The sequence below is a fragment of the Triplophysa rosa genome, linkage group LG18 (genome assembly GCF_024868665.1).
Source record: "Triplophysa rosa linkage group LG18, Trosa_1v2, whole genome shotgun sequence".
Taxonomy (NCBI): Eukaryota; Metazoa; Chordata; class Actinopteri; order Cypriniformes; family Nemacheilidae; genus Triplophysa; species Triplophysa rosa.
The window spans coordinates 11938603-11955397 of NC_079907.1; the positions used below are offsets into that span (position 1 = coordinate 11938603).

General features: G+C 38.9%; 1 protein-coding gene across 2 annotated transcripts in view; it reads left to right on the top strand.

The window, feature by feature from the left end:
• The window catches only part of thrab (thyroid hormone receptor alpha b), a 145610-nt gene that overhangs the window by 101723 nt on the left and 27092 nt on the right, over positions 1-16795 (top strand). The window contains exon 4 of one of the 2 annotated variants that reach the window (XM_057357804.1): positions 6987-7235. In XM_057357804.1, coding sequence (XP_057213787.1) covers positions 7180-7235 — 56 coding nt within the window. In that variant the 5' untranslated portion in view covers positions 6987-7179. Of the gene's footprint in view, positions 1-6986; positions 7236-14110; positions 14326-16795 lie in introns of those variants that run through there. The other variant, XM_057357805.1, reaches the window with a different exon arrangement.

A 16795-nucleotide genomic window follows, 5' to 3' on the forward strand; every position in this document is an offset into this window, starting at 1 on the left:
CAAAACGTAGGAATTCCCTTTGTTTCTACTTGGCTTGGCTTTGCCTCCATTCATAAAATACTATACCTGTTTACCTGATTGACTGCCAAGCCTCACCTGCTGTGTGTATTTGGAGAATTGTGCTGAAGCATTACGGCTCTGTTGGATATCTAACTCTCTGCGGCCGATAGTTTATAGCGTGATATCTCACTTGTGTACTACTGCCAGAAAAATCACAGACCTTCACACACACCACGCTAGGAATGTGTAAAACTACACATTTAAAATACTATGTATTTTACATCTAAAATTAACATATTTTTTCAAGTGAAGTGAGCTATAGGTTTAACAGTGTCTGTCATCATTTATTCATTTTCATGTCATTCAAAACATACTACTCTTTCTACTGTCAAAACAAAAGAAGATAGTTTGAGAAAGGTCTCTGGTTTTGTGTCCATACAATAGAAGTCAATTGGGGTCAGTGTTGTCAGGATATCAACATTCTTCAAAATATCTTCTTTTGTGTTCTGCAGTGAAAAGAAAGTCATACAAGTTTGAAATAACATGTGGGTGAGTAAATGAAGCAAAAACTTTGGGTGAACTATCCCCATAAAACCATATTAATGTGGTTTGTACATTCCAAATCGTTTGATAGGTTGCTAGACTTGACTAATGTGTATTGGTTATGAAAAATAAATGCTTTTTCAGTTTTTTTTATTCCTGACTTCCTGAACTTGTGAAACATTAATACAGCATGATTTAGCTATGCACAAAGCCGGCAAACCCACAGAGAGCTCAACTCTCAGAATCTTCCTTCAAACCACCTTTTGAGAACTTCAAAGTTTGTTTTTTTTGATTGATCCGTCTTAAAAACATAGCGAGATCAAGACAGAGAAAGGCTCTAATTTGTTTTTCAAACAGAGTCACATTCTTGGCAGCGTCTTAGCCTGCGTCTGCCAAGGCGTGGTGGGATGAGGCCTTGCGCTCTTTGAAGGGAAGTATTTGTGTATGTGTGCATATGTTTTGGGGGGTCAGTTTCCCACAATGCCCTTCCTTTCCCTTTTTGTTTCCATTAAAACAGCCATCTGTGCCCATGGGAAGTGACTTTGGTAGAGCCTTCTGTGTTATCCAGCATTCCCCTGGGCAGACTGACCTTACACAGGACAACTGCCTTGCAGCATAATCTCACTCTCTCACTGGATCAGATCCACACCCATTAATTTTGCTTATCCCTCAGCCAAGGATGCTAAACAGACGTGTGCCAAATTTCTCATTGCAGATAAGATGAGGATTATTCAACACAATAAATGTCTGCTACGATTAATTTTAGAAAAACAAAAGCAAAGTGTTGGAAACACAGGCTTATTGGCTTGCCAGGAAAAGCTCTTGACTTGTTGGAAAAAATCTGATCAGGTTCAGGGGGTGCTTGTTAGTAGCCTGAAACGTCGGCACAGGGCATTAACCTGCCAGTGTTTGTGTTTTAATACATACTTATTATGTCAATTACTTATTGATAATGTAAAAATTTTCAGTGAATTTTGAGTAAATAGTGCATAAATTGAATGTTCATCAAATTTCACTTTAACGCTTAATAAAGCACCCACATACTTAAAATGTGTTTGCACCCACATACTTAAAATGTTTCGTGAAAAACACACAAAGCTGCGCTTATGTACTGCACTGTAAAAATAAAGCACAATATACTGTATTAAAATGACAGAATTTTCTATATTAGAGGTTCATTGTATGAAATTTAGCGGCATCCAGCGGTGAGATTGTCTTTAAACACCTCTAAAGACAAAGTTACACTATGTATATTATATTGCATTTCTGTCAATAGATCCTCCAAAAACATTACACATTTGACCTTTAATTTTTTACAGCTGTATTTTAATCATATTTTTTTCTCATCGTGATAGCAATTTTAACTTGAGTATCTGTGTAAGGCAACGTTCACTGTGCATGCGTACATACATTATCAATTGAACAACAGTTTAGATTGTATACAGTTTTATAAAGTGGATTGTTAATGTTTGTAGGCCATTAAAAGGTTTATGATAATATATACATTTATGCATTTGGCAGACGCTTTTATCCAAAGCGACTTACATTGCATTATACTATACATATGAATGGTTTGAATATGAAACAAACACTAGAGGCCATTTTTTACATTTCTATTAAATGCTTTACTAATCTGAAACATTTATGAAATATCATCAAATGCATGATCTTAGGGGCCTTTAAAAGGAAATACTGTATGTGATATTGTGCAATTGATTTGAATAATTAATGTATTATGTAGTTCATTCGATTTTTAGTTGATTGACGGTCCTAGTTTTTCTGTATTACGAAACCTGGATTAAGCCTTTAAACCGGAGTGAAAAGAGAAACAGTAAGAAAGGGAGACGGCGAGAGAGAGAGACAGACTCGCAGAGACTTTTCCACTTGGCAACATAGCACCTAATTATTCTTTTTCATGCTGCTTTCAAAGCCAGCATTTTAAAGCATTCAATTAAGAGCAAGAGGAATGCAGAAAACAGCACGAACGAAACATTCTTTCTTCTTGCCAATTAAAAAGTTTCAGAGCCGCATAGGAGAATGCAGAAACTGCGGGCAAAGTTACAGCAAGAAAAATGAGGTTGAAAATCTTACTCAGCTGCACCTGCTGCAGTTTTCAGAACCAATGTATGCACTGTGTCAAGCGTTGCCCCTTCACGCACAAAACATACAACTCAAGCACACAAATAAGCTTACATGCACAGGTGCGGTGTCAAAGATACGGGCATTGCCCCATTTAGAATTAATGTGGCGTGGTTGCGTTTTTGGCTTTCTTTGCACTTTTATCTTGCTCTGTTTTACCAGCTAAAACACAGCCTTATTGTCTTTGGTACCTTGTTTAAGGTCCTACACGGGTTAAAAAAAAGACCAGCAGAAATTGAAATTGTGTCTTTTAAAACCCATCTGACTCTCACATGGGGTTATTTATATATACAAGTAAATCGTGTCCACTATTTTTAATAACAAATTGTATTTCTCTTGTCTGTTTTCAGGCAAACATCATACATTGCTTCCATATAACATAGAATATATTAAGTTAAGTTAAAGTTGTTTATTGTTTGGTGAACGGTTCCTTTAATCTCTGCCACTCATCTTTGACTTTATTCGCCTTGTCTCCATCCTCTCCCCTTCCTGCCCTGTTCTTGCTCAGTTGCATGTTTAACAGGAACTACAGCTTGTAAAGCTACGTTTATAGATCCCGTATGTTTGATTATATGGAGTTTTATGACTTTGCCCTTGACCGAACAGAAGGGGGGGTGGACCTCCTACAGTATGCAGAGGGCTGTGCAGCAGCGACACGTCCGTGTATACATTAGCATTGTGTTGTACGTGAGAGGCGGGGCTTACGGGCCATCCACCAATTAGGAAATAGTATCCCCAAACGAAATGCAGAGCAGCTTCTCTCACATAAGCAATAATTCGCTCGTATCCTTTGTTAATCATTAGGGACTAATTTTTGTAATTAGTTGCAGACGTCCCAATGATTGGTGTTAATAAACTCATCACACGCATCGCACAATAGATTTGTGTGCACTTTATTACACACGTCAGCTGGGCGGCCAGATGAAAAGGCCTATTTAGGCTGGTAAATATGCGCACGGTCTAGTCTGATGAAAGATGATAGGACAGCCGAGCATTAACTAATGCTGAAGAAATGTCTTCCTGGCTTCATTGTCTAAGGGTTGCATCACACGCTGGATAACTGTTTGCCATGCCCTTGAATCGCAGAGCACCTCTGCAGTCAGAATATAAGCCAGACGCATACCAAATGATATACACCCTGTATCAAGCACAGTGTGTCACCGTTTCAGAGGCCCTGTTTACACCTGGCGTTACGATAGACGGTCGTTTATGCCTGGTAGTAACATGCATATCAAATGTGTCTCCTGTGACCACTTGTGATCTGATTTTGAAGCGTGGGCCTCTGGTTTCATGACCACATGCATTACTCACATGTCACAACGTTGCTGTTGTGTGATTAAAGGGATACTCCACCTAAAAATGAAAATTCTGTCATCATTTACTCACACTCAGGTTGTTCCAAACCTGTATAAATGTGAACACAAAGAAAGATATTTGAAAAAATGTTATTTCTGACATTTCTTGGACATCATTGACTACCATAGTAGGAAATATTATTGTAGCACTTTTTTTTGTGCTGTCGAACACAAAATACGATATAGTTCTGGGGCACCTTTGACTACCATTACAAATTTTCCTACTAGGGTAGTCAATAATGTCCCAGAAATGTCATTTGCTAACATTTACCCAAATATCTTTCTTTGTGTTGAACAGAACTAAGAATTTTATACAGATTTGCACTTGGGTAAGTAATTCATGACAGAATTTTCATTTTTGGGTGGAGGATCCCTTTAAGAGTGCACAAAATGTTAAAAACGTTATATTTGTAATATTCTTTACATAATCAGTTTAAATGAACATTGATATCAGGCGTGTTACAGTCAAGACTACGTAAACTGAGATCAAGACGTAAACAAGATTTTTAAGGGATGAGACCAAGGCAGGACAAGACCGATTCAAGACCAGATCAAAACTCCTTAAAATCATCTTAAAGGTCTACATAACCCTAAACTTATAGTCATAACAAAACAATTAAAAATCCTTGCACAGGACAGAAATTGTTAAAGACATATCTAATATGGAAAAATTGACTTTTATTTTGAGATTTAAAAAGGATTTATTTCTAAAATACTGAAGGAAATGTAAATAATCAATAACTCTTGTACTGATTGATTGATTGATTGATTGATGTATGATTATTTACATGTTTAATTAATATAAGTTCATAAAAACACATATACCTGCTATTGTACTGATGTACTTGATTTTATTATCTTTTTGAGGTAGTTATAAAGTGTCTTTTTTAAAAAGTAAATAAAAATAAAGTAAAAAAAAGATAAATCCTTTATGTAGTTCTTTTTCCACAAGTTTCTATAAGCAAGCTAATACAAATTTTATAATTATGTTTGTTGTAGCACTGTAAACACTTTTAAATTGTAAACGTTTTTGCCCTAAAATGAATACTTAATATTAGTTTCTTGTTTATTAAACATTTATAGTACATTTTTGCAGTTAGCCTTTATCTTGAATTTGTATTCATTTTGTGTAAATGCAGGATTTTGTTTTATATTAAAATTAGTATTAATTTTGCTGATATTTTTTACACATTCCATTTATTTCTGACCCGGCACAACTGTAAAAAAGATGATGTTAACAAATAAATCAGACAATGAACATGTGCACTTGTGGTCTTGACGAGTAGCACAGTACTGTCAGGCCGACTAAAGAAGCTCCGTGAAATCCTTTGCATTTGTCTGTATGTTCTATATTTCACAAAATCCTTGTCTAAGGGCAGTACATTGACTGCTGAGTTACGCGGTCACTTGATTTTTCCCGGGATGTGTTTATTGGAGTGATCCGAATGTTATGCGATCAGATCGTCTGAAACTGATCTTGATGCCAGGTGCCAGCAGAGCCGTGGAGTCGCTCTCATGGCACCTCTCAGCTGTGTGATCATGCCTTCTCAAGCTTCCAGCTTAAGCTGCCGGATCCCCTAACTTTCACTTCACACACTAAAAAAAGATCTAATTCCCCTCTTTGGTTCAGAGCCACCCATTCATTGATAGATTCAGATAGCCCACACGCTATGTACCAAGTCATCATGTGTTTGAAGAGTGCGCTTAGAATCTAACCACCCAGACACATCTGTCAACAAACTTTTTAATTTATTTGCCTCAATATACTGTATCACTTTCAAAGAATATTGCCTTTGTAGAGGAGGCCAGAAAACTTAGAGAGAATTACTTGTAGAAAGAAAATGTCTGTGCTGTGAATCGTATTGTCTGACAGTATTGACCTGTGCCAAAAGACTCAATTTGCGTGGTGATGTGTTGCGTTGCCAGATCCTCGGTTTGCTAGTGCACGCATGCTTCCTTCCTTATTTTTTGTGTTTACGCTTGAGCGTTCTCTTTAGTACACAGTTCCAAGTACCGAATTTAGAAACGTAATAAATCACTTTTGCAGTTCATTTGTTGGTGTTACATGTTTTGGAATAAGTCATTGTCACACAGGAAATAAAAATAAACATTTTTTTCAATAATTAAACATTGTGTTGTCAAAGTTGACAAGCTGTTTTTTAAATACTTTTTATTGGTTAAATATCTGCAAAACCCACAGACAACGTAAAGTAATGATAATAGTGATGATTTATGAAAATGGAGATACAAGGTTTCAGTCCGACAGTAATGATATGTGTATGCATTATTAATAATAATGAGATCTTTCTGTCTTGTTTTTTTTTCAACAATAGCAAAAATTATGTAAATATAACACGTTTTGTCAAGAAACTTTGTTGAAATCACAAAAGCAAGACTGCAGGCTTTAGTATTTGTTTGTGAACTTGATATCTTCGGTAGTGATGTGGTCCTTATCTCTCAAATTAGCGCTGCATACTTCCACCCAAGATTTCTCACAGCTTCACTTCTCCGGTTTAGTGGATATTCGCATGGACTAGGGATGAAACGCTGCCCCTCCACATATTTTAAAATCTACCTTTAGTGATATTTATTCCATTTGTCCAACATTAGTAATTATCATTGATTTGTACAATTTATGAAGGTTTTGAGACTAAAGGTTTCTGCCGAAGAAAAGCATCTTTAGTGCTTCACGTGAAATCATTTGGTTTAAACAAGGTTGTTCTTTGTACAGAGAGAGATGGGATTATGGTCCAGATAATCTGACTTGTGTTCCTGGAAAGTCAGTAATGCATAGGCGAGCTCATGGGAATCGACATGGAAAAGACAGTAGCACAAAGACGCGTAGGCCTACCCATTGACAAGTGAATATTTGGATTCAGATCACTGGTTAGCTTTTCTTGTGCACATTAGTTTGTGTGTTAACTTTGTTTCTCTCTCTCTTTTTTGCAGACCTCATCGTATATTGTCACATTATCGCTGTGCGTCTGGGTCGGAGAGTGAGGCGGGCTTGGTTGCGGGCGTCGCTCCGCAGAGCCGTCCGATGACTGTCTGACTCATCACAACCCGCGAATGACAGGCGTGCATTCGAGGGTGGGGCCCGCCTCAGTCTCACATGATTGGTCGCTGGATGGAAATAAGGTGAATGGAACACATGCCCAAGGAGCAGGACACAAACCAATCAGAGGGAGAAGAGAAACGGTGAGCCACATTCTGTGACAGTGTTGAAATCGGATTTCAGAACAGGGGTAATCATCATTTGATAAATGTTGGAAGGTTTTTGTATGAACAAAAACGTACCTGCAGTACTGCCGTTGGGACCCTAGGGGCTACTGAGAAGCTGTTAAAGACGTTTACTATTGCAAGTTGTACTTCTCAGTGATTTGGTCGATTTTGCGCGTCCGTGTGTTTATTTAATTTTTCAATCTCACGTGGTGATGCTTTGGGAGACTCAAATTTTCTGGTCAATGCACACAGTCTCCTACATAATTCAGTTTTCCCGGTAACCAGTTCCATTTGCTGCCGTGTGCGTGTATAACTCGCACAGTAAGTGTGGTGCTGGCTCTGTGCTGTGCATTTGAGTTTAAAGACTAAGAGACCGACATTTACCTAGCCATCTATTCCATACACACTGACATGCACACTTTTATATAAGGCCTGGAGCCGACAGGAAAGCCTTAGAGAATTCCCCCTACACTCCAAATTCAGCACACGCGCGCTGCCATGTGGGCTGATAGTCTTAGCGAGACGGCACAGACTGCCCCCTCACGTTCCAAAAAGAGTCAGGGCAAGAGCCAACAGCACTGTGTTTCTACCAGTTAGCTTTACACATTAATGCTTATGTCTCAGTTTGTTTGTTTTTGTGTAAGTGGGACGTCTGATGTACCAATGCTTCATTTAGTAAGTTCTCTTGGTTTGCTGCTTCACTTCAGATTTCTTGTGGATTGTCGAGGAGAGGTGTGCTGTTACTTTTCTAAGCTATTAAACTTACAACATGAAAAATTCATTAAATCATGGAGACTTTGGCCCCACAATCCCTGTCTCCTCGAATATCATAACAACACTCTTAAAAATAAAGGTGATACTCTTTGCCATGAAAGAATCATTTTTGGCAGTATGGTTACATAAAGAACCTTTACTATTTACCATTTTACACAAAAGGTTCTTCTGTAAAAGAAATAGTTAGAATCTTTGGCTCAATTGCTCTAAGGGGAACCAAAAATGGTTCGTCTCAGAGGTTGCGCAAGACTTTTTTATCGTTAAAAATCCGTCATAATCTATTATTACCCGTCACTATGGTGCAAGGTGGCGTTACGTGGTAATTAGCATGTTTGTCGTGACATCATCACGCTGTACTTGTGTTCACTCTCTGAACTTACTATGGCTGTCTCATTCAGCTCCCTTGTTCAGTAGTTAGGGCACTGAACAGGGAGTCAGCCATTTTAAGGGCACTGAAATGTTCGTTCCCTAAAAATTCCCACAATGCACCGCACAAACCAGGGAGCATCGATGCTCCCTATGATAGTTTTGAAGACTTTTAACCGAAATCGCAGGAGCCAACCCAATGAACTTCATGAAACGCGACAAAACTTTTGAAAAGTCAAACGCTTATTTTATGTTATGTATAAACAAACGTTGCTAGACAGGCAGGCAACACAATCTACTTAACAGTTCAATTTAATAATCGACCAAATTTGTGGACCACAGTTGTACCCTTCGAAATCCTTCATTCTGAAGGGCCCTTTGAAGTGGCCAGTTATGAGTACTTCGGTTTGGAACGACCCTTCACTATGGCGGCCATGATTGTTGCCCCCCTGAAGGGCCCTTCGCAGGGCGATATATCCCAGTTGGAACGCAGGGCCAATGTGAAGTGAGCCAGGGTCCTTACCAGTGCCGGGACCCCTGTACACGATATACTGATTCACAACCTCGGGAAGCCGTTGTTGTTTATATTCATTTATATATTTAATGTTTCTGTTGTCAGACATAAAATTATAATTACAGGCAAATGTTTATGTTCATATGTCCAGTCAGTAACAACGACAGGTGCTTGTAAATGGTGTTTTGTACTCACTCACAAGCTGCGGTTTGGTCATGAATGTGCTGCTTCTGCCGCTCACTGAACAGAGAAGACGTCAAGAGAGACATTTTTCCATTCACTGAAAGCTAATGTTTATCCAAATTGACGCTAGTCGGTTTTCTGAAGGAAAAACTCTGTAAACACCGCACCACTGCGCTCCTGTGTGCACGCATGCACGCGACGCGGTGGTCCGTTAGTCTCCGCTAACCATGCACGCAACGGACCAGGCATTTGTAAGAAAGCTAATGAATGGGAAACACACGTCGCGATTGTGTTCAGGGCAGGGCAGGGGTAGTAGCCTACGATCACGCTATAATGATGAAAGAAAATTACAAAACAGGGAATTACAAATTGCCCTATTGTAATCCGTCAAAATGACGGACGGCCTTCAGATTTTTCCGTCACTGGTAAAAAATTTTGTCAATGACTGAGAATGTTCGGTTAACGCGACCTCTGGTTCGTCTATGGCATTGCTGTGAAGAACGTTTATAGTACCTTGATTTTTAAGAGTGAATCATGTAGTAGTGGTCTAAAATTTCCTCTGAACACCCTAGCAACCAAATGCCCTGTAGCAGAACACCCTAACAACCAGTAGCTTGTGCATAGCAACATCCTTGCAACCACCAGCAACCCAATTGCAACCAAAGGAGCCGATTTACTCTGTTTCTGTCGGTGACCAGCATCCCCGGAGCACCCACAGAACAAAAGAGTCTTCAAAATTATTTTCAGTTTTTCTTAATTTACTATTTATAGGTACAGTATGTGTTTAAATAAAATAATAATTTTGTTTCATTCAACTAGTGACAACATTTATCCCAAATTCCAAATGAAAATATTATTTTATTTGCATTCATTTGCAGAAAATTGATAAAGAACAAACTGGTCCAAATGACAAAAGATGCTATGATTGCAGATCTTGAAAACTTAATATCCGTGTTAAAACAACACAATACTAATGTTTTTACATGTATTTTAGGATCAGTTCAATAATAAATATATGATGGAATAAGCCTGATTTTTTTGACAACTTTCATGCATCTTTGCATTCTCTCAGTCTTTCACATTGCCATTGAGTGATCATTCCTGAGGTTTGTTTATGTTGACTGGAATTGCCGCAATACATGCAGAAATGCTGATTAAGGGTAAAACTGGAGCTGTACAAAAAGCATTGTACTTTTAATGAGAATGTGTATGAATTCCTCCCGCGAGTCACAAAAATGTGTGGCTAGAAGTTCAACTTTTACCAGTTAACACCCAGTTTAATGAATTCTCCTAATTAGACGATAAATGTAATTCAAGTTTAACAGTCATTAAATCAATGAGCCGGTTATACCCTGCTGAAGCTTTTTTAAAAGTGTAATCACCAGTTCTCTCATATAATTACACACACGTTGTGTAAGGAACACAGGGTCCGCCTCGCAAGGTCAAAGATCACGATTCAAAGAGCCAGAGACCGGCGGACCGGTGTTTACAGGTCTGCGTGTATTTGTGTAACCGTGTGCGGGTGCATAATGGGCAGGACCTCAAGAATGCAGGGTCATATTCTGAGCGTGCTCGCTGAAGAAGGGATTAAACAAGGGCCCTTCAGCTTCATTACACACAGGCCACCTGTCAGCAGATAAGCTGATCACGCACCTCAGGATTTTGGGTGAAATCAAAGAGCACAAACAGCATGGACCTGATTACTGGTTTCTGTTCTCCTAATTTCATCACTTCCACACCACCCTCATCGCCAACTCTTCTAACCGCCCTCCAATCAGCACCTTTCCTGTTTCCACTATACATTTCAAGTTAAGTCTGTAATTTCTGTGCTATTGACGGTTTCAAACCTCTTGGCGATAAACATGTCTCCAAAATCACATCATCAGGCTCGACCAATCAGATTGCAGCTATCATTTGTCTGTCTGCTGCCGTTCTTCTCGCAAGCACACACGTCTCTAAGTCAAGGGTTTGAGCCAGTCAAATATTAATTTAAATCGTCTCAAACAGTATTGTTTGTTCTGGATCAGGACATTATGTTCCACAGACGTCTGGGCTTATTTTTAAAGTGCAACTTGTACAAGAAAATGCGGCGTGTTGTTGTTCTTTTGTTTTTATACAAACACAACATTGAGTCAGTTTGCCAGAGTGGTCGGAACATAACGCCCGTATTTATATATATTGTTTTGCTGCTTCATGGTGCTGACATTGTGTTCCTGGGTCTTTAGCATTTGCTTTCAAAAGCACCTGGGTTTGCATAAACTCAATTGACAGGATTTTCCTGTCTTACCCTCAGAAAGGTGTTATCTACATAAATCACACAGACAGGCAGCAGTACAGTGAAGATCTTGAAGTTATAATGACAGGTCAGTCACCTAACAATAACAATTCTGTCATCATTTACTCACCCTCGAGTTGTTCCAAATCTGTTTACATTTCTTTGTTCTGATGAACACCGAGAAAGATATTTGGAAGAATGCTTGTAACCAAACAGTTCTTGGCCACCATTGACCACCATAGTAGGAAAAATTACAATGGTAGTCAAAAGAGTCCAAGAACTGTTTGCTTTCCCACGATGTTCAAAATATCTTCTTTTGTGGTCAACAGAACAAAGAAATTTACTATATAACGCAATTTGTCCCAGTATGGTGGTCAACTGTTGTTCATCAGAACAAAGAAATCAGTCATAGACTGTATAAAATATGGACGTAGTGTCCGTGACGTCACCCGTAGGTTTCTGATGAGCTGTTTTGAAGCTTAAAGTGGGCGGAGCCGGCCATTGCCATTTTAGCAGCGCGTCACTCCCGGATAATCGAAAATGGGCAAAGAGGCGGGACGTGGTTGGAGCTGAGGTGCCTGGTTGCTGAAACCACTTGTCACTCAAGTGGCCACGTACCTAAAGTGCAGAATTTTAAGGCTTAATATAAGTAAAACGGGTGAGTTATAAACAAAATTCACCCTCCTCGCAGTTGTCACGAAGGGTAAAACTAGCTATATAGACCAAAATAATTTTTTGTACCAGGCTGTAAACATGTTTTTTTTTCTGTTGTAAAGTTGGGAGAGATTCTGCTCTGTTTTGGAGCCAACCTCTAGTGGCCAGTCGATGAATTGCAGTTTCGGAAGGTTGCCGCTTGGTTTGGTTTTTTTTTTGTTGTTGTTGGTTTTAGTTTTGTATTTGTTTCATGGGGTGCATTGCAATTTTTTATATATTTACGATTCATGTTTATTTTAAGATTAGGGAATTTGTTGATGTGTCACCAGAATTAATAATAAATTAATCTAAAATAAGATCTTAGAATTTAAGATGAGCAAACCTGCTCAGAGTTTAATACTTGCACAATGTAATTGGACTCTGGGGCACTTCAAGCTTCATTTACATCATCCATCAATGCAAGCAGTCACTGCATGTCTCTCTTTACTCTGCCGTTGTCTTGCAAAATCTTTTTTCCCTGTCAAATTAGGCGTTTGAATCGATTGGAGGCCAAAAAGATGAGATTTGACTGGATTATGCATGACAGTGTTTGTACTTTGTGTGCTAAAAAAACATCAAATGCTGAAACTATTCACTATTTGTGGCACAAGCTGTGATTTTCTGACAACAAAAACAACTATTTTTGCTTTCTAGTTTTGGTTTCTAGTAAAGTTTGTTTTCATTTTTCATCAAGTTTGCGTTAATTTCAAACTAAAATAACCTGGTTTTCACCTGCTGAGAGATTCAGAGCTTAATTCTAAAATCGACACACAGTTTGAAAACAGCATCACCAGCCCTCCAGCTAGAGTCATGTGACCTGCAGGCTGTTCACATCATCTGCGCTCTCGCTCTGTCATGTCATAGCTCCGAGGCAAACACATACAAAACAAACACATGCATACACACACACGCACACACACATGTGCACATGTAAATACATTACACCCAAAATCCTTTTTTCAATTTTGACTACGCTTCCCGTTCCATCGCTGTCTTTCTGAGAGAGCACGTGGCTTTTGTTCTGACATTAGCTGGGAACTGCCAGATCACATTTAGACGGGGTCTAAAATAAGCTCTCGTAAAGCTGGCAGAGAAGAGAGAGAGAGCGCGAGAGACACAGTGGGAGGGAAAGAAGCACAACACACAATGAGGGATTTAGAAGGAAGGAAATGCAGGATGGAGCGGCTCCAAAACTTCTCTTTGCATAAGAGAGAGCCGTCTGACAGCTCCTAAGACTCTCAGCTGTCTGCCACTCAAGTTGGGGCATTCTTCGCTGTCGATTCTTAAAGGAATAGGTCGTCAAAAACTAAAAATTCTGTAATTATTCAGCACGAGTTTCTTTTTGGCGACTATTCTTGTTGCTATTTTGCAAGCTCAATTCAATTTAAATGTAAAAAAATACATCAGTCCCCATTAACTTTCATTATATACAGTATTTTTGAAAATAGCGAGAATTTCTGGTTTAATTGAGTTGAACTATCGCAAAATCGGTATCTTTTGCCTCGCGTCATTACCTCATTGTCAGTTCAACATAATTGGAATTGATTTTATTCGACCATAACTGGGATTGCAAACACATGTACCGATGTCTTAGTTCAGGGTCTAGCACACATTCCTTTTTTTGCTTTTCCAACATTGAGAAACGTGACTCAATTAACCCAAAAACTTGAATTAACCCAAAAACTGTAACTGCTTGTTCTGCCTCCGGAAGAAGAATCCCTGGATAAAAAGAACACCGAGATTTTGGCAAATAAAGGTGAAAAGAGGTGACAGAACCGGTCGGCTTGTTTAGGGTGGCTGGCACACCTCAGGCTTCATCTCTTTTGCTTTATCATGCCAGTCATCCAATCTATCCATCTCTCACTCTTAACCCCGGATTACCACTCGCAAGAAGGATCACGGCACCCAATCGCAGGCCACAGGAGGGATTAAGAGCGAGAGAGTGAGCGAGTCTCTCACAAGGGATTCTTAGAAAAATTTGCAAAGAGTCAGGTGAAATTCTGTTGCCGAGTCAGAGAGACAGCGAGCAGGGGCAAACAAAAAAAGAGGGAGTGTTGCAGAACGAAAGCTACAGGGAGAGAGTGACGGAGAGAGAGAGTGCACTTATGCAAGAGAATATCAAAGTGAATCCCGTCACGCTCATCTAGCTCTGGTAGTTCATGCGGCAAACTCTGTTAATGTGGTAAAGAGCAGAAATCGAGAGAATCTGAAGAACGGTTCGCCTTCACCATGCACATCCTCCAATCTCATTGTGTCATCAGGTAAGACTCTTCTCTTCACACCTGTATCATCTCGTGAATTTGCCTCTGATGGTTATATACCTGCAGGTTCTTGTTTGTGGAGAAGCTAGTGTAGTGGTTGTTCACCTTTGGGTGGTTTGTGATGTGTGGAACAGCTTTGATTTTTGTACGCTAAATGGTGTATGGTGATGTGCCGTGTGAATGTAATAAGAAATGGTGTACATCCTTTCAGTACTATCAGATCGGACATATTGTGGAGCGCTTGTATGCCGCTTTGTATGCTAAGTGATATCTGCTTATTCCCAGTTTATATCGCGTTGTTACTGCAACAGCTTTTCTCGCTTAATGGGAAAGTTGTGTAGCACATCCATTTGGATCTGGAATAATTGATGTCTTCTGTGGCGAGCAAGGACCAACTTGGCTATTACTTATGTATTTGTTAGATTTTTTCCTCTCTCATCCATTTCTGACTAGCTAGCATCCTCTAACGTTTATTTATAGCGGGTGTCGGGGGGAAAAAACAGTTTGTATCTGCTTTCATGAACGTGTTTACATAAACAATTTTACAGCAACTATGCTTAATGACCCGACAGTAAGTATTTCATATAAAAGGCACATTTAATCAAGTCCTAAATCATTTCAGCAAAACCGGCTTGGCACACACAGTATTTTGCAGTTTGGATATGAAGTGCTTGTGGGCATTGATGTTGACACTTTTAAAAAGACGATTCGAATCTATAGTGAACGTGATTTGTTTTTACGTTTTAGGATTCTAATAATAAATCTGATTTAGGGTAATAGAATATATCTGGTGCCTTTTAAAAGAAATAGGCAGGATTTTTAGATTCTTCTCTGTATGTGCTGTGATGGAGATGGTTGTTAAATGATTCTTGTTTCAGTATTGATCACTCCAGATCAAAAGCATTTGTGGAGGTCGGGTTGCCCTCTGCGCTGCCTGTTTGAAATGTTAGTTGTGTAAATGAATGAAAAAATGATCAAAAAGAAATAAGATACTTGCAGAGAGTTGTTTATTCTCTTTAGTTTGGGTTTGTTTGCGTGAAACTTTGGTCTGTGACAGGAGCTGATCTGGATGATTGACAGTTTTATCGCTAAATCCATCAGTGACAGTAACTGTGACGAAGACAGCGGGGCTTTAGAGTGACATTTTCGTCTGCCTGAGAGCGCGAGAGAATGAGAAAGACTTAGTCTAGAGGCTCCCGTGTCCTGGCAGAACCGCTGTCAGACATATTAAATGACATTCAGAAATGACGTTCCGCCACAGCTGCAGAATCAATATGGCCAATGACAAAAACGACGTGACGGGCAGAAGAAGCCACTAGCTGCCGCCAGTATTAGCCATTAAACCTTTTTTTATAACGTTGCCCCCATGGCTTTGAACAAAGATCGTGTTTTTATGTGTTTAAATGTAACATAGCAATAGCTTCAGGGACATGACCCTTCATCCCATGACCCATCACATGAACCTTGTTTTGTGTTCTCCTGGTAATTACCAGAAGATTCGATCAAATGAGAATAGCGCTCGGTTAGCTAAAGAGAGATCTGTGGAGATGTTTTGAAGGGGCAGGATAGACAAATCGATTAGAAACAATAGCCACTTATATGGTTGGTACCAGTTACTTTGTAACAATATTGTTATTCTAAACTTCTAAAATGTTATAGTGTCAATTAGAGATGACCCATTGTATTGATATATTTATTGACAGACGTTTGATCAAAATGCTGCAAACCAATAGTTTATTAACTGCCTGAAGGGAGTTTTATAATGCCTGTTGCATTAGCCAACATTTTTCTCAAAATAATAAACTATAGTTTGCCATTTAATGTATCCAATCCATGTTCAATGAAAATGATTTGATGATGCAGCAATAAACTAGCTATACTATACCGTAATGCATGTGTTTGTAGAACTTTGCTAATTGAAAACATGATAAAAACAGTACAGTAATTATTTTATTGGCAAATGTTTAAATAAGTAAGCAACTAAGAAATAACAGAATCAAAACCAAAATGTTTCTTAAAATCAGTATCTGACAAAAAAGCCTATTGGTGCGTAACTGCTTATACAAGTAATATGAACTCTGTATATTAATATTGTATAGTAATATAAATGCATTAATATAAGGTGTAAATGCTGTTCCATATTTTTTTTGTTTAAACTTTAAGTCGTAACTACTTTTTATAAATTAAATGCACCATATTATTCAGTACCATGGTATATATCAAACTACCATAGTAGTATCATATGATACCGTCACAGTGCCATGCCCCCACCACAGTAGTTTTTGTAATGAAGGCTGGTATGCAATCTGCAAGATGTTCCAGTATTTTTAATTTCTTTCATGAGCCTTTCTCAACCTTGCCGTTCCTGAATTTTTGCATTGTATTGAATCCCATGACCCTGGCATATACCCTTTCGTAAAACAAAATTCTGCCAAGCTTTAAATCAGCTCTTTGCACAGAAATAACCGTC